Below are 25150 nucleotides of genomic sequence, written 5' to 3'. Positions count from 1 at the left end.
TACTCTCCCCAAAAGTAGCCGCGTAACCGACAGCTCAGTGCACGGACGATGCGGGCGGCTGCGGGCTGCCCTGCAGGGCCCAGCCGCCCCAACCTGGACAGGGAGTGGGGCGCCCCGTCCTGCTCCGGGGCCCGGGCCCGCGAGGCGGGCGCTCTGCGCTGGGTACGCCGCGAGCGGGGTCGCCCTGGGCTCCCCAGCGGCCGCCAGCCCTCCTGCGGCTGGAGCGCTTCCAGGGCGGAGGCGCAGCGACGCTCGCCTCTGCGCTCGCTCCGCGCTCCTCCAGCTCTGCCTCCTCCTGCTCCCCGTGCTCCTCCTACTCCTCGCGGTGCCCTCAGCTGCCTTTTCTGCAGCCGGCTCCTCCTTGCCCTCCCTCCCCCCTCGCTCTTTCCCCGCTAACTTTCCCCAGCCCCGCCGGCGGCGCAGAGCTCCGCGGCAGCTCAGGGCCCACTGCAGCCCGCGGACGGCCGGCGGGCGCCGCTCTGTACCCCACGCCCGCGCCCCGGCGCGCTCCGGACAGAAGCGAACGATGCTCGGGGCTGGGGGCCGAGGCGCAGCCCGGGCGAGATGGCTGGGCACTGGGCTTTTGGGTAAGGCAGCCCCAGCTTGGTCTCTTCTGCCTCCCCTCACCCTCCCCCCCATTCTTTCCCCCAGAGGAGAGGACACTGGGATGGGCTGAGCTTCGGAGTGCGGCGCGGAACGAGCACCACTGCCACTGGCTTCTTGCCCAACGCCCGGCTCGGTCGGCTGTGCCCCCTGAGGGTGCTGCACGTCCCCGGCCCCACTGGCCCGCCGTCCTCGCGATTAGTTCTTCGCTATCTCTGGCTCCTTCAGTTCCCGTTTTCTGGAGCTGCATCTTGGGGCTGCAGCGCGGGTCCCCCGAGTTCAGAGGTTTGGGTGTGCTGGGGGCTAGGGGGTGGTGGTGGTGGTGTCTGTGCCTTGGGTGCAGGGAATGCCTGGTGAGTTGCACGTGTGATTGTTGGGGCTGTGGTTTCTAGCTCTGCCCAGAGCTGTTTGCAACTTTGGATGCTTGTTACCCAGGCATCAGACACGCACCGTGTGTGTGTGTGTGTGTGTGTGTGTGTGTGTGTGTGTGTGTGTGTGAGAGAGAGAGAGACCCCCTCCTCCTGGACCTCTTTCTGTATGGCTTAAATGCCTTGTACCTCCTCCAGTGTCCACTCCCTTCCCTGCAGCTCCACACCAAGGCCTGGAAGGGGTTGGAGGGACTTGGAAGATTGGCCAAGCCCCACTTTAAGAAGGGTCTTGTATCCCTTCTGACAAAGGGATTCCATAGGGAGGGCCTGTTTAACCTGCTCCTGGCTCCTCATTTTTGGGATGAATGTGAAGACTGAGGAGACACTTCCAGAGGATACAGAAGGAGCAGAGTATTAATATTTATGAATATACACACAGTAGTTTTGAGTGTCAAACAATAAGAGATTAGGAATAGTATTTATTAGTCCAGAATGTAATATCATAAATCAGACATGGATTTCAATAAAGCCAACTCCATCTCTGGCACCCGTACCTCTTCCTGTTTATATTGGTCAGATTTGTCTTTTAGCAGCTGCCCTCATTGGGTTAGCCACACGATGTAGGCAATTGTGCTGAAAACAGGGAGACAGAAGCTTTTTAAGGGCAGTCACTGCTGTTTCTGCAAATATAAACTCTATGCAGACCTGTTATGTTAGCACCTGATGGTGGGCGGGGGATAGAGTATTTCTTTCACTCAGGAGCCACTGATTTAGTTCCACCACTAAAGCCAGATAGAAGACATTGGTGTTTTCTCTGGTACCTCCACCACAGCTTCGTGCTGGTTTCACAGTGACCCAAATGAAGTGGGCTTCTGTGAAGCCTGAGGCTCCTCTTCATGGACTGGTCACAGTACCTGTCTACACTAGCTCCTCCTCCTCTCATCTCTAACCTGCCCAGGTTCCCACTGTGACCATGGCAGGGGGAAGGGGTTCCTGGGCAATTCAAACTCACAGTTATTTAACTAGCCCACTTATCCACACCTGCTGCTGCCTGGTTGGATGGTGGATGCCAGTGGTAGCTGTTAGAATATTCATAGAACCAGTCTTCCGAGGGAAACCACACTGTACACTGTGTGTGTGTGTGTGTGTGTGTGTGTGTGTTGGGGAGATTGTGGGCAGAGTCTTGGTACTTCTCTTCAGGTGGAAAACCCCATCTCCTCTGAGGACTGTGTAACTGGTAGACCAGGTAGGGGTGGGGCCCAGTGGAGCAGGTTTGGATGAAGCCCTGAGCTACCTACCCTCAGGAGAAAGCAGAGTGGTTTGTAGGTGGGAGACCAGCAGGCCCCGGAACTGGCCCCACCTGCTCTGCCCACTGCCCCTCTGGTCGGCACTAGGAATACAGCCAGGGTCCGCTCTTGGACCTTGCTCAGGCAGCCACTACTGAGTCCTCACAGTGGCATTGCCCTGAGCTTGGGACGCAGATGTCATCCTTTCTCTCAGCCCAGTAGGGAGATGTGGAGATGACTGCACAGCCGACTGGGGATGCTCCCGGGCAGCATCAATACTGGCGGGAACTTTGGAAACCATAGCACAGAAAAGAGGAAGAGGAAAACATGGTCCAGAGAGGGAAGGTGACTTGCCCAACTGCATGGCCAATTGATGGTCAAGTAAGACAGAATCCAGGTCTCTTGGGCTCTGTCATACTAACTTGCCTACTAGTTAACCAAAGTCTGCTGAAGGGAATGTCAGCAGGGAGTGTGCTAATAGGCTAAATAAAGAATGAGAGAGGCTCTGGGGCCTGGACATGGAGGGATAGAAGCTAGGGGGTGGGCAAAGCTATTGTTCTCACAACTGTGGGGACTGGGAATGAACTAGTAAGCTCCTACTCCTCCAGCCCCTTTTTCCACATCAAACTCAGTCTTACTGATTGAGACTAAGTGATTATAATAACTCAAGAAGACACCCTTTTCTTAATTGAGAAGCAGTTTCCAAGACTGTAGTAGTGCAGTTGAGGTTTAGGTGGGTGCCAGTCCCTTCCTAAGCATGTAGCTGGCAATATGCCAGTCCTGCCAACCCCTTCCTTGTTCCCTGATTTGTTAATTGCTGTGATCTGTGTTTAATTATCACTTGTGAGGGTGCTATGTTGCACAATCCTCTTTCCCTTAGTATGTATTTATTAAGGGCTTGTTTAATGAGAAAGCAATTAAAGAAAGGGTGCTCAATCCCACTCAGAGGAAGGAAAAAGAAACAGTAAGTAAGGAGTTCATGGAGAAGAGGACAGGAAAGGGGAGAAGTGGAGGGAGACCCCAGGTTTGAATCTGGAACCAATGATTAGTTCTTTTTCTGGAGATGCAAGCCTGCAAGCATCCCTAAACTCTTATGACTGGCTACCTCCTGATAGGCAGCATGACAGGCAGACCCCGGGCACAGATTCTCCCACTTTGCCCTGTTGCTGAGGGTGTAGGGATCGCTGCGTAAGCCATGGGCTGGCCCTGCCAACACACCTATTCTCTGGCCTGCAAGAGGAGGGACAAACCCACGGCTTGGACTTGTTTGCAAAGCTGGTTTTGTTGAGCATCTGCTGCTGTCTCAGGGGCATGCTTTTATCCCAGGAAAGCTCCTGGGAGTGGGCAGGAAGTAGGTAGGTTGCCTAGGGAGAGGGAGCTGAAATCTTTCCTTTGTCTTTGGGCCCAGGGGTGTTTGCTTGGCCCAGCCTTGTCTCCCATAGCCACTAGGGCCTGCACCCCAAGAAGAGTCTTGTCTTGCTGGCCTCAGCCTGCTTTCTACCTCTGAGCTCCAACTTTGAGCTTATCTGACTCCCTTGGGGCCAGAGTGTACCAGTTTCCCTGTTACAGTCAGCGAAGCCCTTGCAGCTAAACTTAGAGTAGGCACCACCCTGCCCCTCTTTCCTCCTTTTATACCGGGTAGGTGTGACTGATGCTTGGATGTAGGAGAATGTGGCAGACCATTTCCTGTTTTGGCATTTACCTTGCAATATCTGATGGTAGCCATTAGATTTCTGCTGGTGTGACTATTTGATAATAACATTTGCATGTACTGAATATTTTTTTACTTTAATAAAAGTTGGGAGACCTGAATCAGTCCTTAGACAAAACTGCAGCATCTGGATGAGGATGGGAGTGGGCTGAAGACTTCAGAGAATGGCAAACAAAATGGCTGCTCTGAGAGTGGCCGAATGGTTAGGGACCTTTAGTGAGCAAACGCAAAGCTTTGAGGCTCAGGATTGAATCTCATAGGCTCATGAGGAGGAGGATGTGTTCATCAGCCCCATGACACCAGAAATAGACCCCCAATCCCAATTATGTATACACACCTTGAAATTCTAAAGAATTAGGTTTGGGACAAAGCAAAGAAAGTTCTTTAGCCAGGGAAATAGCCAGCCACATGGAAATCATTACCTCCAAGAGGTGGTACAGGGTGGAAGTATAAAACAATGTGCGAATGGCCTGGAGACGTTCTTGGCTGGCACTGGTCATTAAGCCAGAGGTGCCCTGGTTATTTCCAGACTTGTGTTGGGGGCCCACTCTGTCCCCCTCCCTCCTTTCAATTACTATTCTCCTCTACCTGCAGGGTGCCTAGGTCAGAGGGGTCTACTCACTGAAGCACTTCTTGTGTTTTCTAATCTCATGTTTTGGCTTTACACCAAGGTGGGGAGGTAGGAAAGACAGCTATCCCGGTTTTGGGGATGTGGTGTCTCTGACTTTCTCAAGGTCGGCAGGCAGACTGGGACCTGCCTTGTATCTGCTGTCCCGTCCTTTCCTGACTGGCTCAGCCTGCTGAAGCACTGCTCCAGGGGCCTCTAGTGGATCCACACCTACCCATGTTCACTCCTCTCCCCTCGGCACAGCCTCACAGGTAAGATAGCAGGAGATACCCCTGGGTTTTCCTGTACATAAGCCACCTAGACATAGCTGGCAGGATTTCCCGACTACTGGGAGCGGGTGCTGTGGACAGGCCAGGCTTGCCTACCCTCTCTGATGCCTTAACTTGGGGCTCTGGACTTCTCCATGGAATGGTGTCTGCCTTTTCTTTGTCTCTCTCAGGCTATGGTGGGAATGGCAATGCTTCACTTTGGGAGTCTGGGAGTTGCGAGTTTATTAGAGTTAAGTCATGCACATAGGCGCACACCAATCAGGTAAAAACGTGCACGGCCATTAGCTAGACCTTAAGGAAATAGTTTTCTCCTTTATTCTAGACTCCTCTCTTTCTGCTTCTATCTGTTTAAAGCAGTCAAAAATATATCATTTTCAATGTGTATCTTTGCTGCTCTTGCATATGCCATTCTGGCTGGGGATGAGGAGGGGATTTGGCTCTGACTTGAGTTTCCCTCATCTTCCCCAGGACCCCAATTTCTAGACAGAGGTGCCGGTGAGCACTGGGGGATGGAGCTGTGGTGCTACTTGGAGCATGGGCTTGGGCCCTGAGGGAGGTCTGTAGCTATAAGGAAGCTGCCTTATCCTGAGAGCTTCCATGTCACAGCTCCACATTCTCTTCCTTGGTTTGTGGGGACAATGAGGGGTGAGAAGCAGAGTTGGGGTCTCTGACCAGAAGACCCCCTTCTAGGCTGGACGGTGGAATCCTGTGTGTGGCTCTAGTTCCTACAGCTCTGGGGGGAGGTGTGTGAGTGGGTGGAGGTGTGGGGGTAGGGAAGGCAGGGATAAAAGGAAAATCAGGAGTGTTAAGGAGAGCCAGCTCTGACAGCATTGTTCTCTTGGAGAGGCACCTTCATAGTGTGGTGAAAAGTAGACCTGCATCTGAATGCCGCGTATTCCACTCACCCGGTATGTGTCCTTGAGCAAGCAATCTCTCTGAGCCTGTTTCTTCATTTTGTATATTGGGTTACAAATAATAAGTACCTCCTAGCATTAGTGTGAGGATTAAATGAGGCATTATATATAAAACGCCTGTCCCGTTTTATAGTTAATGCTCAGATTCACCACTTATTATGTGGCCCTGGCCAAGTTACTTAACCTCTCCGAGCCTCAATTTCATCATCTGTAAAATGAGACATTATACCTACCTTTTGGCATTCTAATAAAAGTTGGAATAAATATGTATAAATCCTCTAGCACAGTGGTTCTCAAAGTGTTGTCTAAACACAGCATTCCCTGGGAACATTGTAGAAGTGCAAATTCTCAGGCTCCACTCGAGAGCTCCTGAATCAGAAATTCCAGAAGTGGGCCAAGCTAGCCGTAATTGCTCTCCAGGTGATTCTAATGCTCTCTTGTTTGAAAGCCACAGCTCTAGAACAATTCCTGGCACACAGGAGCTGACCTAAGAATGAGGGCTAATTGAAAAACCTCTCAGCACTAATTGGGATGCTGGTGGGCAAGCCTGCTACGTCAGGATGTAGAGAAGGGTTTTCGTGCTTTGGGGTGATAGATATGTCTCTTGACCTTAGGCTGATCACCTGACCTCTCTAGGTTCAGTTGTCTCATCTGTAATGTGGAGCTATGCTAGCACAGCATTCATAGTATGGGTGTGAGGATTGAATGTGCCTGGAATACAGTAAAGGCTTGACGAATACACACAACAGGGCCTTGAATCATGTAATGTCATTCAACAGCGTTTTGAGACAACGTTGATAAGATGCCGTCGGAACGCTTGTTTATATCAGTTGGCCTATGCTGAAACTGGTTTCATTATACATCATTTTGCTTGAAGTCACCAAACCTATCGATTATGTTAGGTGAGCACTTTACTATATCAGCTATTATCAACAGTGGCAGGGCTGTGACTTGGTTCCTGGACCATGGGGTGTTATTTCTGAGCTTCGAGGTAAGAGCACTCCACTTTGCCTTCAGAAGCTAAGGGGACATGAGGAAGCGGAGGGGACCCTTGAGAGCAGGAGCCAGGCTGCCGGCTCTTCTTGAAGCTATTTCTCCGTCATTGTTTAAAAAAAGCATTGCTCGGGTGCACCTTGCATCATTGTCGCATAGAGGCAAAACAAGAGGACACTGGTTTATGATGCACCAAGAAGGAATGGAGTCAGACAAAGGAGGTCCTTTCTTGGGAGTGAGGATGGAGAGAAAGAGCAAGGTTGGTGACGTTGAAACCAAAGACTAACCCTGGATGTCTTGGGAACAAGAATGGTTCTGGGAATTCCCAATCAGGCCAGCCACTAAATGCAGTTCTCAGCCAAGTCTCCTACCATTTGGGGCGTTAGCTGTCCTGTCTCTAAAATAAGGCAGTGGGATTAATGGATCGGTCTGGATCCGTTAGCTCTGGAGGTCCAAGTAGTCGAGGGCAGCTGCAGTCTAGGGAGAGGCGCCAGGGAAGTTTGGAAGTAGGAGGCAGTACAGCCAGGCGGCTGCTCTCAACTGCCCAAGAGCCCTTGAGTCAGACCCCAGTTCCGAGTTTAACTACTCCCAGAAGTCGTAAGGCTTTGGGTGAGACACTTCACTCTTCTGAGCCTCACTTTTTCCACCTGTAAAATTTGGGCAGTAATACCCACCTTGCAGGTATGACGTGAGAATGAAATGAGATTACCCACATGCAGTGCTTACCGGGAAAGGGGCATTATTCTTGGGGATCACTGGGAACCTGAGTAGGGCCCTCATGTTCTCACCTGGGGTGACCCCAAGTACCATTTCATCTAGGGGCAAGGAGAGGTGGCATCCAATTCCAACTCCCTCCTTCCATGACCTTGAGGTACAGTGGGGCTTTCTCAAGGACTTTGTAGGGCAGGAGAAGGGCCAGGTTCCCTTATAAGGGACTCAGAAGGTGGGTCCCAGAGGTCCTGAGTGGAAACTCATGGCTTTCTCTTGCCCAAAAGACAGGGATAGTATTGATGTGCTGGGAAGTGTGTGTGTGTGTGTGTGTGTGTGTGTGTGTGTGTGTGTGTGTGTGTGTGTGAGAGAGAGAGAGAGAGAGAGCGAGAGAGAGGTGCATTCTGGGGTCTTTCCCAGAATGAATGAGGGTCTGGAGTGGGGCTGTGAGATGTGGGGGGTAGGATGGGCTTCTCCGGGTCCGGAGGGGGCAGCAGGTTCAGCCCCCTCTTGGCACCACGTGCCACTTGCGCGCATTCGGATTGTCCGGATTGTCCGGAATCTGCCTCCTCAATGTGTCTTCTTCAGGCCTCCCCCTCTTACTTTCTCTCCCTGATTACTTTTGTGGCTCCACCCTCGCTGCTGCCCAGTGCTGAGACCTGCCCCATTTCTATGCACCCACCCACCACCGATGCCGCCCCGGCCTGTCCGTTCCGTTCTCAGGTTCTGTTCAGTGGCAAGGGCGTTGGATTCAGATGGCCCAGCAGGGTCCATCGGGAGTGTCCCTCTGCCTCTCCGCCCCTCGGTGCCGGCAGGGTCCTCCGGAGTTAGGTGATGCCAGCCGCGGGGCAGTGTCGGCACTGCGGCTGCAGTTTTCTCGTCTTCACCGCGTGGATTCCGCTCGGTGCACCCCTCCGCCCTGGCCAGTCCTGAAAACGTAACAAGGAGGCCGCACACTAGCCCAGGGGAAATTCCCAAGGCAAATCGAAAGAGCCCGGCCTTCCCTTGGGGTGGGCCAGGGAGAGCATTTTCAGGAACTGCGCCCACGGGATAGGGGACGCGGACCGTCCACACCAAGGCAAGAGCCTCATTTTCTTGGGTAGGGGTGACCCCTGGTGGTCATTTAGATTGCCACAGGGGCTGCTAACTGGCCCAGAATTCAATCCTGCCTAGGCCAATGAGGAAGAAATGGAGAATTATGGCGGGTGGCCTCCGTAGTGTCAACTGACATAGAGAACCATCTTCCTGATGTTAACACTGAGGGTGACCTTCCAGAGGCCCGGCCTGGAGGTTCTGGAGGGGTTTTATTAAGCGAGGTGGTGCCCCCTCACACAGGTCTCTTCTTGCTTCCCGTGTCCCTGTCGTTGGAGGTGTCTGTGGGGAAAGCCAGCACCATCTACGCTGTCAACAGCACGGAGATCCTGCTGCCCTGCACCTTCTCCAGCTGCTTTGGCTTCCGTGACCTTGGCTTCTGGTGGTCCTACAACGGCAGTGATACATTCAAGATTGTAAGCAGTGGGGGAAGGGACAGTACAGCTCAGATCCTCCTCCCTTCCCTGTCGCTTCACCCCTGCCTCATCCCAGACTACGGTCACTTCTAGACTGACCCCACTGTGATGGTCCCGGAACACACCCGTTGTCATCCTTTCTCCCAGTATTCTTTGCAGAGCCTATATAGAAAGATCTAAGTGGGAGGGTGCTTAGATCATGCTACCAGAACTTGGGGCCTGCTGGGATTCTTGGCTAGAGTCCTCTGTCTGGTCTGAAGAAATACCTAAAACTTGGATTGCTTGTGTAAAAGATAATAATTTAATTTAAAAAACAGGAGAGAGAAGGACCTTTGGAAGGCTTGGAGAGAGGGAATAAGAAGAGTCCAAACGGGAGAAGGGCTGTGGAACTGGACTTGGAAAGAAGGGAAAGGAAGCTGAGAAGAGAATGAGATCTGCAGGAGCATTAACAGGGCTGTGCGGGGGGATGGGTCAGTCAACATGTGTTTATTGGAGACTCACTGTGCAATCTAGTAGGGGGTCCTAGACTAACATATGGGAAGCCATGAGTGACCAACCCTGGATATAACTAAATGCTGAGCTCAGAGAGTGGTGACGGCAGTGCTGCATGATTGGTCCAGGTCTTGATGGAGGGCCAGCATTGAGATGAACAGGGGACGCGTGTCAGCAAAGGATGGGGCAGTGACAGAGGGAAATGAGTGTGGTATTTGCAGGAGTCATTATAAAAGGCTTTTATGAAGAAAGCTCTAAGAGCTGTGCTACATCCCAGGGAGACCTCAGTAAAAGAACATGGGTTTGGCCTGAAGCAAACAAAGTTCAAGTTAGACAGGCAAAGTTATCGATGCTGGAAGGAAAGCAAGAGGGAGGGAGCACCTCTAACCACAGGCTCCTCCTGGGCCAGGACAGGGCAGACACCCAGGGACAGGGCTGCAGTGGTGTCATGAGCCCTGACGACCCTCAGTCTCTTGTCTGCCTCCTTTCCCTCCATCTCCCTCCCAGCTCATAAACGGGACTGTGAAGAATGAGAAGTCTGACCCCAGGGTGCATTTGAAAAATGATGACCGCATCAGTCTGGAGGGCTCCACTAAGGAGAAGATGAACAACATTTCCATTCTGCTGAAGGATGTGGATTTCAGCGACACGGGCAAATACACCTGTTATGTGAGGAATCCCAAGGAGAAAGATCTTCAGCACCACGCCACCATCTTTCTCCAAGTGGTGGATAAACGTATGCAGTGGGGGCTGAGACAAGGGCAGTGCAATAGGAAGGACTGGGTGGTTCCCAACTCAGTCTTACAATGAAATGGTAAAATGGACCACATTGGTGTTTTCTTTCACTTTTTGCTTTTAAGAGTTGCTAGAGTTACGTCTGGAAGCTCACAAAACTTAGCGCCAACACTTTTTCTGCCACTGAATAGCTTACAAAAGAGACTTAGCCTCTCTCAGCCTCATTTTCCTCATCTGTAAAATTGTAATATGGTGCAGTCTCCTAGCATTGTGAGAGTTAGAGAAGCTCCATGGGAGGGTTTCGTGATGAGTAAATCTCTCGCTGTGCATGCTGATTATTACTACTCTTCTGTATTCCTTTAGCAAAAGTTGATTGAATGCCAGGTATTATACCAAAAATGCTATAAATGCTATACAATGTTCTTACTTGAGGGATTTACAGTTCAGGGTAGGACAGAAGAGAGGTAGCTAAATAACTGAAATAGAGGCAGAGTGTTTAGACACATAGACAACATCTAGAGCTTAAATCCCAGTTGAACATTCCAATCTGACACAGGTGGAACAATTAGACAGTGAGGGAGCATGTAATGAGGATCCAGGTGGTCACATGACCCCACACACTGAAGGTGGCTGGGGAGGGGCTGGAGGAGTTAGGCTGGGTTTCACGGAGGAGGAGCCTGGAAAGCAAGGGAGGTGTAGAAGCAGAGAAAAAGGAAAGGGAACCTGTTCAAGGATCCTGATTGTGCTGTGTTTCATGTGTGCCTGGGGTTCATTGCTCTCCAGGGTGACATGGAATGCCTAGAGCAGGAGAGGCCCATGAGTTCAACGTTGGCTGGGCCACGGGCAGAGCCAGAGGTTATCGGGCATCTTGTTCTGAGCCTGGAGTTATCCGAATCAAGTCTGCGTATGGCATCACCTCTTCCTCTGTGTGTGGATGTCATCCTACTTTCTGCTCAGCCTTTTCAGGAGGGAAGAGAAGGGAAGGGAACTAACATTTATGGAGCATTTCTGGGTGCCAGGCACTAAGTTAGGCACTATCACTTACCTTCGCTCCTTTGCTCCTCGCATACCTCTTCAAGCTGACCTCTCCATTTTCAGATTCATTCATCCATCTAGTCAAAAAATATTTATTGAGCACCTGTTATGTGGCATCCATTGTTCTAGGTGCTGAGGATACACATGAACAAAATAGACAAATTCTTGTCCTTTTGGAGATTGGAGGAGATATATAGAAAACAAAATAAAGACGAAACTTGCTTTGCATTAGGGAACATGGTTATCTTAGGGAGCAAAAGTAAAATGGGGATGGAAAGATGGGGTATTAGCAGGGTCACTAGGGAAGGCCTCACTGGAAAAGGTGACATGGAGTGAGGACATTTCAAGGAGGTGAGAGAGGAAGCTGTGAGGATATTTTGGGGAAGATAGTCCAGGCATAAGGAACTGCCAGTGCAAAGGCCCTGAGGCAGGTGCTTGAAGAACAATAAGGAGGCTGGTGTGGCTGAAGCAGGATGAGTAACAGATATGAATCCGATTAAGTGAGATTGTGTGGAGCCCTATAAAACTGAGTGGGATGGGAGCCACTGAAGGGCTTGAGCAGAAGGGTTAATGCTGCCACAGGCTCTCTGGCTGCTGTGCCAGGAATAGACGATGGAGTGAGGAGGCCGGTTAGGAGGCTACAACAAACTCCCACACAAGAGACGTATTGGGCCAGAGTGTGGCGAGAGGTCCGATTTGGGATTTGTTGAAGTTACGGCCAACAAGATTCTCAGGTGGATTGCATGTGAGGTTTGAGAAAAAGAGAGGCGTCAAGGAGGACTCCAAGGATTTTGGTCAGAACAACTAGAAGTATGGAGTTGGTTGAAGAGAGATGGGAAAGACTATAGGTGGAGTAGGTTAGTGAAGAAGGCAGTTCAGTTTTCAGATGAGGAAGCAGGATGGAAGGGTTAAATAAGTTGCTCAGTGTTGCCAGCTTGTTAGTGACCGCTGAAATCCTGTCGTTAAAATCCAGACTATCTGATTCCAAAGTCCTCCCACCACATGAGAGATATCATAGGGAGAGTCTTAATTTTTTCTACACAGGAAAATGAGACCTAGAAAGAGGCAATGATATTCTCACATGCAATTTGGGGATGAAGTCGTGACTCAAACCTGAGTCTTGTGGGCTCTGAGTCTGAATTATTTTAGAACTTGTGTGTGCATCTGGGGGAGGGTATGTGTGGGGAGGGGTAAGGAGAGGGGAAAAGGGGCCCCTTTGTGTAGTGCCTTAGCCTGGTGGGCACCACATTCCAGCTTCCGGTTCTAGCGGTAAGGCCTGGGGAGGGCTGGGGGCCTGGGGTGGACATATCCCAGATGCTGGGGATGGAGGCTACGTAGACCTTAGACTGCCATGGTGCTTGGCTCCAGATGCTTGACTCCTGCTCTCCTTGCCCACCTCCTTCTCTCCCTGCTCTGGCCATGCAGTGGAAGAAGTGGACAACACAGTGACACTCATCATCCTGGCTGTTGTGGGCGGGGTCATTGGGCTCCTCATCTTCATCCTGCTGCTCAAGAAGCTCATCACCTTCATCCTCAAGAAGACTCAGGAGAAAAAGTGAGTTGACTTCACAGCACACTTCTGTCCTCCCACCAGCCTACCACCCATTCTCATCTTGTGGGTGTACCCAGAATCCTCTTGTTTCACCATCGTCTGCCACCATCAGCTTTCCTCCTTCCAGCCATCTCCTTACCTCATCCTGTCTTCTTGATCCTACCACTCCCTTTCCTATCCCTACAATCCTCCTCTCCTCTACTAAATCTCATTCCCTTCTCCCTCACCTCCCAATAGGTATTTATTGAATACATTGAATTCATTGAGTAAATAAATGCAATCCACTTGCTCTTCCTCATCCGACTCTCTTCCTGTCCATCCCATTAGCCTCTCTCTTTCTACTTGCACCACCTCAACCTAAAGTCCTACAAAAGGATTTAAGAAGCCTTTTAAAAAAAATCAGAGAAAATACAAGATTCCATGTACAGAAACTCTAAAATGGGAAGACCCTTCTAGGGAGTCTTTTATTGTGAAACTCTGAAAATTCAAATGAGGGAGATAAAAAGATTTTAAAAGGCTGATACAGCCTCCAAGGAAGCCTAGGATAAATTCAGGTATAAGACATCCATAAGGGGAAGGGGAGGGAAGAAGAGGAGTACAGAGGGTGCAAGCTCCAGGCCCAGAATTGCCAGAACAGGCAGGCTCCTATGTAGCAGGAGGGACTGTTGCAAAACCAGAGCAGGGAAAAGACACTGAAAGTTGTGTTCTTAGCAAGAAAGAGGAGATGAGGCAGGCCTTCCGCTGGAGCAGAGAGGTGACTGTAGCAGGGAAATGAATGAGAGAAAGGAGAACAATTCTGTTTCCGTTCACTTCATTCTGCTTTGTTGAGAGGAGGGAATGAGCTGGGAAAGGCAGAAATTATACTGGTAAGAGGGGAAGGATGCTGAAGGCAGGAGTGGGGGGATGTTAAGGGCATTGGGGGCGGGGAGCAGGGAACCACTGGGCACTTCATCCCAGGCACTGGCAGAGATGCAGAACTCTTGGGTTGTCTCCTTGCATCGCAGCCAGAGGCTGTGAGGGGTTTGGAGGCCTTCAGAGGGGCCAGAAGCATGCAGCATGAACGCATTTTGTTTTTAATAACCAATATTACTATTGATGGTGAGCAAAATTGGAGAACAAAGTATTCAACATGTGCTTTAAAAGCACTTAGAAAAGAAAATAGTGATCCTTGGGCATCATCGTAGGTTCATTGAAAACAAGACAGGTTAAATATTTTTTCTCTAGGACACTGGTGGGTCAGGAGACTGCTATAGATAATAACACTTCCTGTCACTTATTGAATGCCTACTATGCGTCTCCAGGCATTTTTATATAATATCCATAGTTTTTATTTTACAGTTGAGCAGAGTGAGGCTCAGAATGGTTAAATGACTTGCCCAAGGCCACACAACTAGTAAGTGATAGAGCTGGGATTTGAACCCTAGATTGTTTGGCTTCAAAACTTAATTCATTGCCACCATACCCTACTGATTCATGGGGTATATCTAGAGTTCATTCTTTCATTTGATGGCTGTTTTTTTTTTTATTAGTTTCAGGTGTACAAGACAAGGTAATACTTAGACGTTCATCATTTATATCCCTCACACTGTGAACCCCCCTCCCCCCATCCACTATCCCTCCGACCTCACACCGAGCCATCACATTATATATATAAAATTATAGTTGGCATTCATTAATGTTTAGCTTCTGGTGTACAATGCCATGATCAGGCATCCACATTATCTCTGAGGTGGTCTCCCAAATAGGACGCATGTCCATCGGATACCCAACAAAATCTTTACAACATTATTGAATAAGTTCCCCAAATTAATTTTCAGAAAACCCTGAGGCCATCTTGTGGTTACCAGCTGCTTCCTAATCCCTTCATCTTTCCCTTTACCTCCCCCCCACCCCGCCCATCTAACAACTCTCGTTTTTTTCTTTGTGTCCTCAAAACTGTCTCTGATTAGTTCATTCACATATTCTTTTCTTTAGATTCCGCATATAAGTGAGATCATATGGTACTTGTCTTTCTCTTTCTGACTTATTTCACTTAACATAATGTTCTCTAGATCCATCCATGTTGTTGCAAATGATAAGATTTCTTTTTTCTTTATGGCTGCGTAATACTCCATTGTATAAATGTACCACAGCTTCTTAATCCAGTCATCTACCGATGGGCATTTTGGTTGTTTCCATATCTTGGCTATTGTGTAAAGTGCTGCAATAAACATAGGAGTGCATACTGATTTTTGAATTGGAGTTTTGGATTTCTCCGGGTAGATGCCTAGGAGTGGAATTACTGGATCATAGGGTAGTTCCATTTTCAGATTCCTGAGATACCTCCATACTGTTTTCCATAGTGGCTGCACTAATCTGCAATCCCACCAACAGTGCACTAGCGTTCCCTTTTCTCCACATCCGCACCAGCATTTGTTGTTTGTTGATTTATTGATGATAGCCATTTTGACTGGAGTGAGGTGGTATCTCATTGTGGTTTTTATTTGCATTTCTCTGATAGTTAGTGAGGTTGAGCATTTCTTCACATGTCTTCTTGCCTTCTGTATGTCCTTTTTAGAAAAATGTCTCCTCAAGTCCTCTGCCCATTTTTTAATTGGGTTGTTTGTTTTTTTGGAGTTGAGTTGAGTAAGTTTTTTATAGATTTGTGATATTAATCCCTTATCAGATATATCATTGGCAAATATCTTTTCCCATTCAGTAGGATCCCTTTTTGTTTTATTGATGGTTTCCTTTGCTGTGAAAAAACTTTTTAGTTTGATGTAATCCCACGTTTATTTTTTCTCTTACTTCCCTCACGCGAGGGGATATATCAGTGAAAATCTTACTCCGGGTAATGTCCATGAAGTTTCTTCCTATATTTTCTTCTAGATATTTTATGGTTTCAGATCTTACATTTAAGTCTTTAAGCCATTTTGAATTTATTTTTGTATATGGTGTAAGGAGGTGGTCCAGCTTCATTTTCTTGCATGTGTCTGTCCAGGTTTCCCAACAGCACTTATTGAACAGACTGTCTTTACCCCATCGTACATTCTTGCTTCCATTGTCATAGATTAGATGGGCATATAGGCATGGATTTACTTCTGGACTCTCTATTCTGTTCCATTGATCTATGTGTCTATTTTTATGCCAGTACCAAGTTGTTTTGATTACTGTAGCCTTGTAGTATAGTTTGAAATCAGGTATCGTTATACCTCCCACTTTGTTCTTATTTCTCAAGATTGCTGAGGCTATCTGGAGTCTTTTATGGTCCCATATAAATTTCAGGATTATATGTTCTATTTCTGTGAAAAACGTCGTTAGTAGTTTGATAGGAATTGCGTTGAATATGTATATTGCTTTAGGCAGTATGGACATTTTAACTATATTAATTCTTCCTATCCATGAACATGGAATGTGTTTCCATCTATTTATGTCTTCTTTCATTTCTTTCTTCAGTGTCGTGTAATTTTCTGAGTACAGATCTTTTACATCTTTGGTTAGATTTATTCCCAGATATTTTATAGTCTTTGGAGCAATTGTAAATGGAATTGTTTTTTTAATTTCTCCTTCTGATATTTTATCATTGGTATATACAAATGCAACTGATTTCCGAATATTAATTTTATATCCTGCTACTTTACTAAATTCATCTATCAGTTCTAATAGTTTCTTGGTGGAGTCTTTAGGGTTCTCTCTATATAGTATCATATCATCTGCATATAATGATAATTTTACTTCCTCCTTACCAATTTGGATGCCTTTTATTTCTTTCTCTTGTCTGATTGCTGTGGCTAGAACTTCCAGCACTATGTTGAATAGAAGTGGAGATAGTGGGCAACCTTGCCTTATTCCTGATCTTAGGGGGAATGGTTTTAGCTTTTCCCCATTGAGTATGATGTTAGCTGTGGGTTTGTCATATATGGCCTTTATTATGTTAAGATATGATCCCTCTAGTCCCACTTTCTTAAGGGTTTTTATCATAAAAGGTTGCTGTATTTTATCAAATGCTTTTTCTGCATCTATTGATTTGATCATGTGATTTTTATTTTTCATGTTGTTAATGTGGTGTATCACATTAATTGATTTGCGGATGTTGAACCACCCCTGCATACCAGGGATAAATCCCACTTGATCATGGTGTATGATCTTTTTAATGTATTGCTGAATTCTGTTCGCTAATATTTTGTTGAGAATTTTTGCATCTATGTTCATTAGAGATATCGGCCTGTAGTTTTCTTTTTTGTGGTGTCTTTGTCTGCTTTTGGGATCAGGGTGATAGTGGCTTCGTAAAAAGTGTTTGGGAGTCTTCCTTCCTTCTGGATTTTTTGGAAGCACTTGAGGAGAATAGGTGACAATTCTTTTTTGAACGTTTTGAAAAATTCACCTGTAAAGCCATCTGGTCCAGGGCTTTTGTTTGTTGGGAGATTATTGATTACTGATTCAATTTCCCTGGTGGTAATCAGACTGTTCAGGCTTTCTGTTTCTTCTTGAGTTAGCCTTGGAAGGTTGTGCGCCTCTAGAAAATTGTCCATTTCTTCCAGATTGTCAAATTTGTTGGCATAAAGTTGCTCATAGTAATTTCTTAAAATTTTTTGTATTTCTGTGGTGTCTGTTGTCACTTCTCCTCTTTCATTTCTGATTTTATTAATTTGGGTCTTCTCTCTCCTTTTTTTTAATGAGTCTGGCTAAAGGTTTGTCAATTTTGTTTATCTTCTCTGAGAACCAACTCTTGGATTCATTGATCTTTTTGGTGGCTATTTTTGAGGTACTGTGTGCAAGGCACTGTGCTAGGTGCTGGAAGGAAAGACGTTCTGCCTTTAAGCAAAGGGTGTGTACAAAGATACATGTAATACAAGGTAGAGGGGATTAGTGCCAGGAAGGAGGTGTGACAGAATGCTGCAGGGATTTAGAAGAGGGTGGAATACCAGGAAATAATTTTTGGCTAAAGGGATTTTTTTTGTAGGCCTTGCATGATGGACATAATTTAAGCCTTGGGGAGGGTGAAGAGAAGGGTGTTTCAGATGGGAGAACCACTGAGAGGAAAGGCAGAAAGTCTGGGGAGTGGGCATGTGTCTGGAGAACAAGACATTTTGTTTGTTGAGAGAGTGGGGGGTGGTGAGTTGGTAGGGAGGAAGGGGAGAACAAGCCTGCAAAGGAGGCTGGGTGCAGGCACTTAAGGACCTGGGAGTCCAGGCTGAAATTGGCTTTCCTTCTGACTGCAGGGGAGCTGGTGAGGGCTTGCAGAGCCTGGCATGATCAGAGGCCTTCAGAAGAAAGGGTCTGGCCATAGTGGGCAAAGGACCTGGGTGGGGAGAGGCTGGAGGCAAGAGATAGGCCCTGGGGAAGCCTAAGAAGGGTCCTCTGAGTTGCGAGGAAAGATTACATTAACAGCAGAGATGGAGTGGTGTCCTGAGAAGAAGGAAGGTGTTGGACATCTCACCATTAATTCTGGGCTTTCATATATGGGTGTAGTTCCCTCTGCCTGGAATGTCGCCTCTCTCTTTTCCTGCTCATCTTTCCTGGTCTCAGCTTAAATGACAAGTCTAAAGAGCCTTCCCTGACCCCTAAAAGGAGCCTTCCTTGAGTCCCTCCCTGGTATACCCCTATCCTATCATTTACAAAATTGTATCATAGTTACTTGTTTAATATCACATTCCTTGAAAAATTGCAAGTTTTCTGAGAGCAAGTGCCATGTAAAATTATACACCCTTCTAGCTTGACACAGTGCCTGGTACTCAGTAGGTTCTCAATAAAAAAATATGGATGGTTAGGTGGATAGGAATTGGCTGGGTTGACCATACTATATACCATGTTTCCCCCCAAATAAGACCTAGCTGGACAATCAGCTCTAATGTGTCTTTTGGAGCAAAAATTAATATAAGACCTCATCTTATTTTACTATAACATAAGACTGGGTCTTATATACAATAATATAATATAATATAATATAATATAATATAATACAATACAATATTGAATCTTATATTGATTTTTGCTCCAAAAGACACATTAGAGCTCATTGTCCAGCTAGGTCTTATTTTTGGGGAAACAGTATATGTAATATATCTTTACATATCCATATATAGATATAAAAGGTGTGATAAAAAATATGGTGAATGTTTAAATTTAAAAAAATTTATTTCAGTAAAAGACACATTGCCATTAATCCCCCTCAAAATACTCCCCCTCTCTTCGAGCACACTTATCGTTCTTGACACTTTCTGAAGCAGTTCTGGAAGTGCTTTTTATCTTTAGTTGTACTGTCATGGCTGCCTAGATGTCCTGAATCATTTTGATTTTGGGGAGGAGCCGTAAGTCGCACAGTGCCAGATCCACTGAATAAGGTGGATGAGGACACACCGTAATGTTTTTATTTGACAGAAATTGCTGTACCAGAGCGATGTGTGACATGGAAACTTCCATTCACCACAAAATACGGTGAATGCTGCTGCCAAGTGCCATCAAATGGAAAGGCAGAGATCTTCAATACAGGAAGTGGAATGTTGAACCTTAGTAACAGTGTGTGACAAGTTTCAACTTGTTTGGTGCAGTCAGTTGAATGTGAGCTATGGTTTGAGAGAAGGTGTGTTTTTTAAGTGTGCCATAAACCATCCTCCATCATGACAATGCTCCGTGTCACATATTGCATCTGGTACAGCAATTTCTGTCAAATAAAAACATTATAGTGTGTCCTCGTCCACCTTATTCACCGAATCTGGCACCGTGCAACTTCTGGCTCTTCCCCAAAGTCAAAATGACCATGAAAGGTAAACGTTTTGAATCAATTCAGGACATCGAGGCAGCCATGACAGCACAACTAAAGACACTCACAAAAGAGGACTTCCAGAACTGCTTCAGAAAGTGGCAAGGACAATGGGATAAGTGTGTTTGAAGAAAGGGGGAGTATTTTGAGGGGAATTAATGGCAATGTGTCTTTTACTGTGTTAATTTTTTTTAATTTAAACATTCACCGTATTGTTTGAACACACCTTACATATACAGAGGGTGCCAAAAATATATATACATATTTTAAGAAAGGAAAACAACTATTAAAATTGTAATTCTCAATATATACTGATAACAAAAGATGAATACAAGTCACATTTGACTTCTGCAATTACAAGAGGTGCTCAAAGTGGTTCCCATCAGCGTCCAGACACTTCTGATTATGGTGAACTACTGCTTGAGCAACGTTGACCAAAGTGTCCACTTGTATACATGTTTTTGGCACCCCCGGTGTATGTATGTGTGTGTGTGTGTGTGTGTGTGTGTGTGTGTGTGTGTGTGTGTATATATATATATATATATATATATATATATATATCCATCTGAATAGGGATCTTCAGTCGTATTTTACAGGGCTCTGCTTGTTCATTATTATTATTAAGATTTGAACTACACTAGAAACGATATACTTATCAAATTTCCAGGAACCCAGTGACTACGTTGAAGAACAAAATTGGGATCTAGAAGGATCCAGAAGGCTGGAGCTATGGGCTAAACCTAAGATGAAATTGATGAGGATAAAATGATGCTAAGTCCTTTCTGAAGGCCTGAAACTGGACTATACAAGTTGAGGGTGAGGCTAAGATATACTTTCACAGCAGCTGTGAAAAAGCCTTGGAAGTTGTCATGAGCAGAAAGCTGGGAGTGACGTAGCAGTCAGGTCTTCCCTGGAGAGCTCGGCACTGCTGTTGAAGTAGGATATACTTAAATTGGAGCATGTCTAGAGCAGGGCAGTCAGAGTGGTGATGCTCCTGGAGGGGGTATCTTCCCATCTAACCATCTCTCCTTCCTGCTGCCTTCTGCCCTATCCCACCACTCTGCCCACACCTGCCATTCTCGGGGGGCAGAACCTCTACCTGCTCTGCCCCTTCCATGTTGCTTCTTTTACCTCTGGTCACAGTGAGCTCAGGGAAGAAGGGCCTTCTGGGGGCCCTGCGTGGGTAGCCCTTTGCCTTCAGCCTATGGCCCACTGGCCCTTCCCCTGGGTTGGCACAGCCTGGGAAGTACCCTGGTTTGGCTTCCTGCCAGCACTGACCCTTGGGGACAGTGCCTGGTACCCTTGCCTCCTGCCATGTTGAGATGACTAGGTGATGATAGCTAGCCTTATTGAGTACTTTCTATGTGTCAGGCACTGTTCTTTGACTCTTCCCAGCAATCCCACAAAGAAGGTGTCAGCGTTACATCCATTACATAGATGAGGAAACTGAGGCAGAGAGGTTAGGAGACTTGCCTCTTGCTACGTTAGTTCTATGAAAGGCCAGGGTGAGGGCTGGGCACAGGGGGCTACTGTTCCCACTCCACAATTTATCTGTTACTCTTGGTTTTACTCTTGCTAGTGCCCTTCTCTCCTTTTTCCCTCTCCAGGAAGGAGTGCCTTGTGAGTTCCTCAGGAAACGACAATACGGAGAATGGGTTGCCGGGCTCCAAGGCGGAAGAGAAACCACCAACAAAAGTGTGAGCCCCTGCTTGGGGCCAAGCAGTCACAGGGAGCCTCACTTTCTGATGATAAAACTGATGCTTGAGCCGTGTCTGTGAACCCACGTGCCTGAAACATCTGCTGCTTGGCTCAAACTGTAGTCTTTCTGGGTGGGGAGAAACTAGGGTCTTGTCCAGCCTGCCCCACCCTCTCTCCAGCCAGGGTTCCCCAGGGATAAGGACTGGTGAGGGGAGGGGGCCTGTGGAAGTTTCAGGGAAGAAAAGGAGGGCCTCAGGTGGTGTGGAGGGCCGGTCCCCGAACACCCGGGTTGGTGGATCTTCTTGTCTCCCCATCCTATACAAGCAATACCTTGGTTTTCTTCCAGATTTCTCTTTAAGAGAGATTTGGGGGATCAGTGAGGGCTGCCCACTGGACTCCACACACTGGACTGTGTGTGTGGAGAATTAACCTTTTTGATGGTAGGAATGGCCTAGAGGACTTTATACAGAATCTTGGGATGGGAGACAGCTGGAGGGGGGCCTACAGTGAAAGGCTTTGATGGATTCCTAAGCCCCTCATGTTTCTCTTGTGAGGCACTTCCCTTCCCCCCTCATCTCAGGGTGCCTGATTGCCTTGGGCCCACAACCCATGCTCCTTCAACCCCTGCTACTCTGAGTCTCTGAACGCTTCTAACTAGGGCTAGCTGCCTTGGCCTTGAGGAGTCTTGGTCCACCTAGCCTGCTCCTCTGATCTCTGGGTTCCTGAGGGGCTTGGGAAGGGGTTCCTCAAGCCTTCCTGGAGAACTGGGGTGTTGCATATGCCTTCCCTAGCATTTCAGGATGGCAGATATTGGAGAACCAGTGTCCTGGGTTTCTCAGCCACTGGACTGCCCACCCTAGCCCTGCCAATGCTGGCCACCCCTTCTCCTTGGTATGGCAGGACCATCGCCACTCCTGGGAACTCCCAAGCCTGGCTCTGCCCTGCTCTTTTTCTGAAGCAACAGGTGGCATCATCTTCACATTGGCTAGCTCCTTCCATGCTCCACCACCACACCTTCTCCCCTGACTCAGGGTTGTTCATCTCCAACCCTGGGTCAAGGGCTTGCCTTCACCTCAGGGATTCTCTTTCTTTGGATGAAAGGGCCCTGGGTTCTCCAGCTGCTTTCTGCTCAGTTGTTCTCCCCTTTTTCCACCCGCCCACCAGGATTGGGGAGGAGTAGGGAGGAAATGCCAACAGTTTTCCTTTGCTTTTCCAAGAACTGGTTTGCACACCCCTATGTGTGGGGCTAGACCATGCCTTAGCTCCCCGGTTCTAGCTCATACCGTCCCTCCTGTCTCCAGCCCATACATAGCAACCAACTCTGGTGTGGCACTGGTGAAAGAATGGCCCCCACCCAGGATCATGCAGGAGACCAGGGGGCTGGAGTTGTGTCACCAATGGTCCCTTGGCCAGAGACTAAGTCTTGGCGACATCTGCCAAGTGCTCCCATGGGGGTCCATGACAAGGGATGTGGTGGTATTTTCCCTGGGAAGGGAAGTGAGGGATGGCATGGAGATGTGATAATTCAGGTTCTTCACCATCTGGTCCCACTCCCTCACTCTCATAGAATTTCTGAGACACTGTTCTCTGGGCTCCTGGGAGGGATGGGAGGGGAGTAGCCCCCTTTTCCAGAGTGTATGTAGACCTCAGGACTCTCCCTGCTAAAAAACAGCAGCAAGCTTCCCCAAGGGTGGAGTTGTGGGGAGACTGAGGAAAAGCAGCCCCTGCAGAGTGCCATGGCTGTGGCCTGTGGCCTCTGCCGAACCTGACGTGCTCACAGGTTCACACTCTGATCTGCCTCTGTCCCTCTCGTCCTTCTCCACCCAGAAGTAATCCTGGGCTCAGGTTCAGAATTTCCTGGCTTTCGGAATAGACAGACCAGAGCCATCAGCCATTTGGCAAACTTTTTGTAGTTGCCATCATGCAAAACTGCTTTCTTCCTTCTTAGCTTCTACATTTGGTCGGGCAGTGTCTTGTGCTCCTCTTACTGAGGAGAGCTACACATGAGAGCGGGCCCAGGCATACAGAGTAGGGAGAGGAAAAACGTCATCCTCTTCACTCCTGGGTCTACTGCTGGCTAAGATGTGGGTCATGCACCTTCTCTGGGCTCAGTTTTACCCATCTATAAAATGGGTGTAATAGTAATTACCAACCTCACAGGACTGTTGTGAGGCTTGGAAAGTTTTTATTTAAAAGATCTTTGGGGTTGTGAAGGGATCTAGGAGGCCAGGTATTATAATCTGTGGAACTGATCCAAGTCCATGCTGTCCACTTCTCTGTTTCCCATCCCTATAACTCTCTCTCTCTCTGTCTCCCCACCTCTCTTTCTTAAAATTATTTTAGTCTTTGTAATGTTAGAAACCTTGGCTCTGATGCTCAAAGCTTCTTGTCTACAGGTTTTGGTTGGTGGTTTTTAATAGAGGCGATTGGGACTGTAGGGGACATGTTTGATTGCCACAATGCCTGGGATTATCCATTGGCGTTTTATAAGTGGGGACTAAGAATGCTAACTTTATTCCCCACAACAAAAGATTGTTTTGCCCCAATGCTGGCATACCCACAGACAAACACTGGCATGGATTTGCAGTAGAATGTATATGGACAAAGCTATCTTCCCACGCAGACTCAGTGGTGCCATTCTCCGAAGCGATCTCCATGAGCTGGCAAGTGTGTTTCCAGGACTTGTGGACTAGAGAGAACCATTTACAAAGTGGATCTTAGAGCCCGGGATGCATGCAGCTGTGCTGACAATAAAGTCAGTGAGACCAAAGACAAAGTCTTTCTCAGCTCCCAATCCTTGACCTCAAAATAGGACTTCAGCATTCCGGGCCTTGGGTTTCTCCCCATATAGGAACTGTGTGGAAGGCAACCAGAATGAAACTATGATTCTATAGAGACATGGGAGAGGAGCCAATGGAGCTCAGACTTTTCACATTTGTCTGGTTGACCAGAACTGGAGGTGAAGTGAGGGTGTGAGAGCATGCTCCTGAGATGGTGGCAGGGGAGGGTGTGCACGTGGAAATGCATGACTGTGGAGTGGGTAGGCTGTTCATAGAGAGGGGATGTATGGAGGTGTGTGTAAAGGCTAAGTGTGCCCGAGATGGGGAGACTGTACATTTCAGGAGCTATCTTTCCTGGCCTGAGCTATACCTGTTGGCGCACCTGGAGGCAGAGAAAGGATAAGAGACAGAGGGGAAGACCAGTCATGCTCCTGGGGTCCATAACTCTATGACTCCATTTCACTGTTACAGACAGCTGCCATTGGAGTGCTAGCAGGAGGGGGTGCAAGAAGGGGGACTTCTTGGGAAAATCCTATAGGTTGCTTCACTTTACTTTGTCCCAGTTTGGAGTCCCTACCTACCCACCCTCCCACCTGATATGCAGTGCTTTTGACTATCTTATGCATGGTTTATTCCTCTGGCTTGAATGACAACAATGCCTATAGTCAATTTCCTATATAACTGTACATCAAAACGTTTCAGCAGGCGGCCATGGGAGGCCTCAGGCTGAGGTGTCTCCAGCAGCTGCAGCTGTACACTCTTAGCACTGATTTGTGCTCAAGCACACAATGAATGTGATCAGACTGTCTTTACAACATATTTTGCATTGTAAAATTTTATTTAGCTTTGCCTTGGATTAAATAAAAATTATGTTGAATAGACATAGACTGTGGTCTCTATTTTTGGCTAATTGGGAGTTGGGTTCCAGTTTTGTTACTTGCCAGCTGTAACTGGGATGAGTTTCTTTACTTTCTTGAGCCTCAGTCTCTTTGTGTATAAAATGTCACCTGCCTAGATGAGATATACATGTAAAAGGCCTAAGAATGTCTGGCATTCTCACAGGCATCCAAATCATATTAGTGCTAATACCTTCTCTGGAGAAGTTGGAAGGTGGGAATTTAATACTGA

The 25150-nt window shown here is 47.6% G+C and overlaps 1 protein-coding gene across 1 annotated transcript; it reads left to right on the top strand.

Moving 5' to 3' along the window:
* The first annotated feature begins 427 nt into the window (after positions 1-427).
* Positions 428-24902, top strand: SCN4B (sodium voltage-gated channel beta subunit 4). Its single transcript, XM_081063913.1, has 5 exons — positions 428-587; positions 8816-8988; positions 9988-10216; positions 12676-12805; positions 21152-24902. The coding sequence occupies exons 1-5, from the start codon at positions 527-529 to the stop codon at positions 21243-21245; spliced, it is 687 nt and encodes a 228-aa protein (XP_080920039.1). The 5' UTR covers positions 428-526; the 3' UTR covers positions 21246-24902.
* The last annotated feature ends 248 nt before the right edge of the window (positions 24903-25150 follow it).

Source organism: Rhinolophus hipposideros (assembly GCF_964194185.1).
Source record: "Rhinolophus hipposideros genome assembly, chromosome: 10".
Classification (NCBI taxonomy): domain Eukaryota; kingdom Metazoa; phylum Chordata; class Mammalia; order Chiroptera; family Rhinolophidae; genus Rhinolophus; species Rhinolophus hipposideros.
Note: the sequence above shows the minus strand (reverse complement) of the source record. Positions and strands in the feature narration are given on the sequence as shown.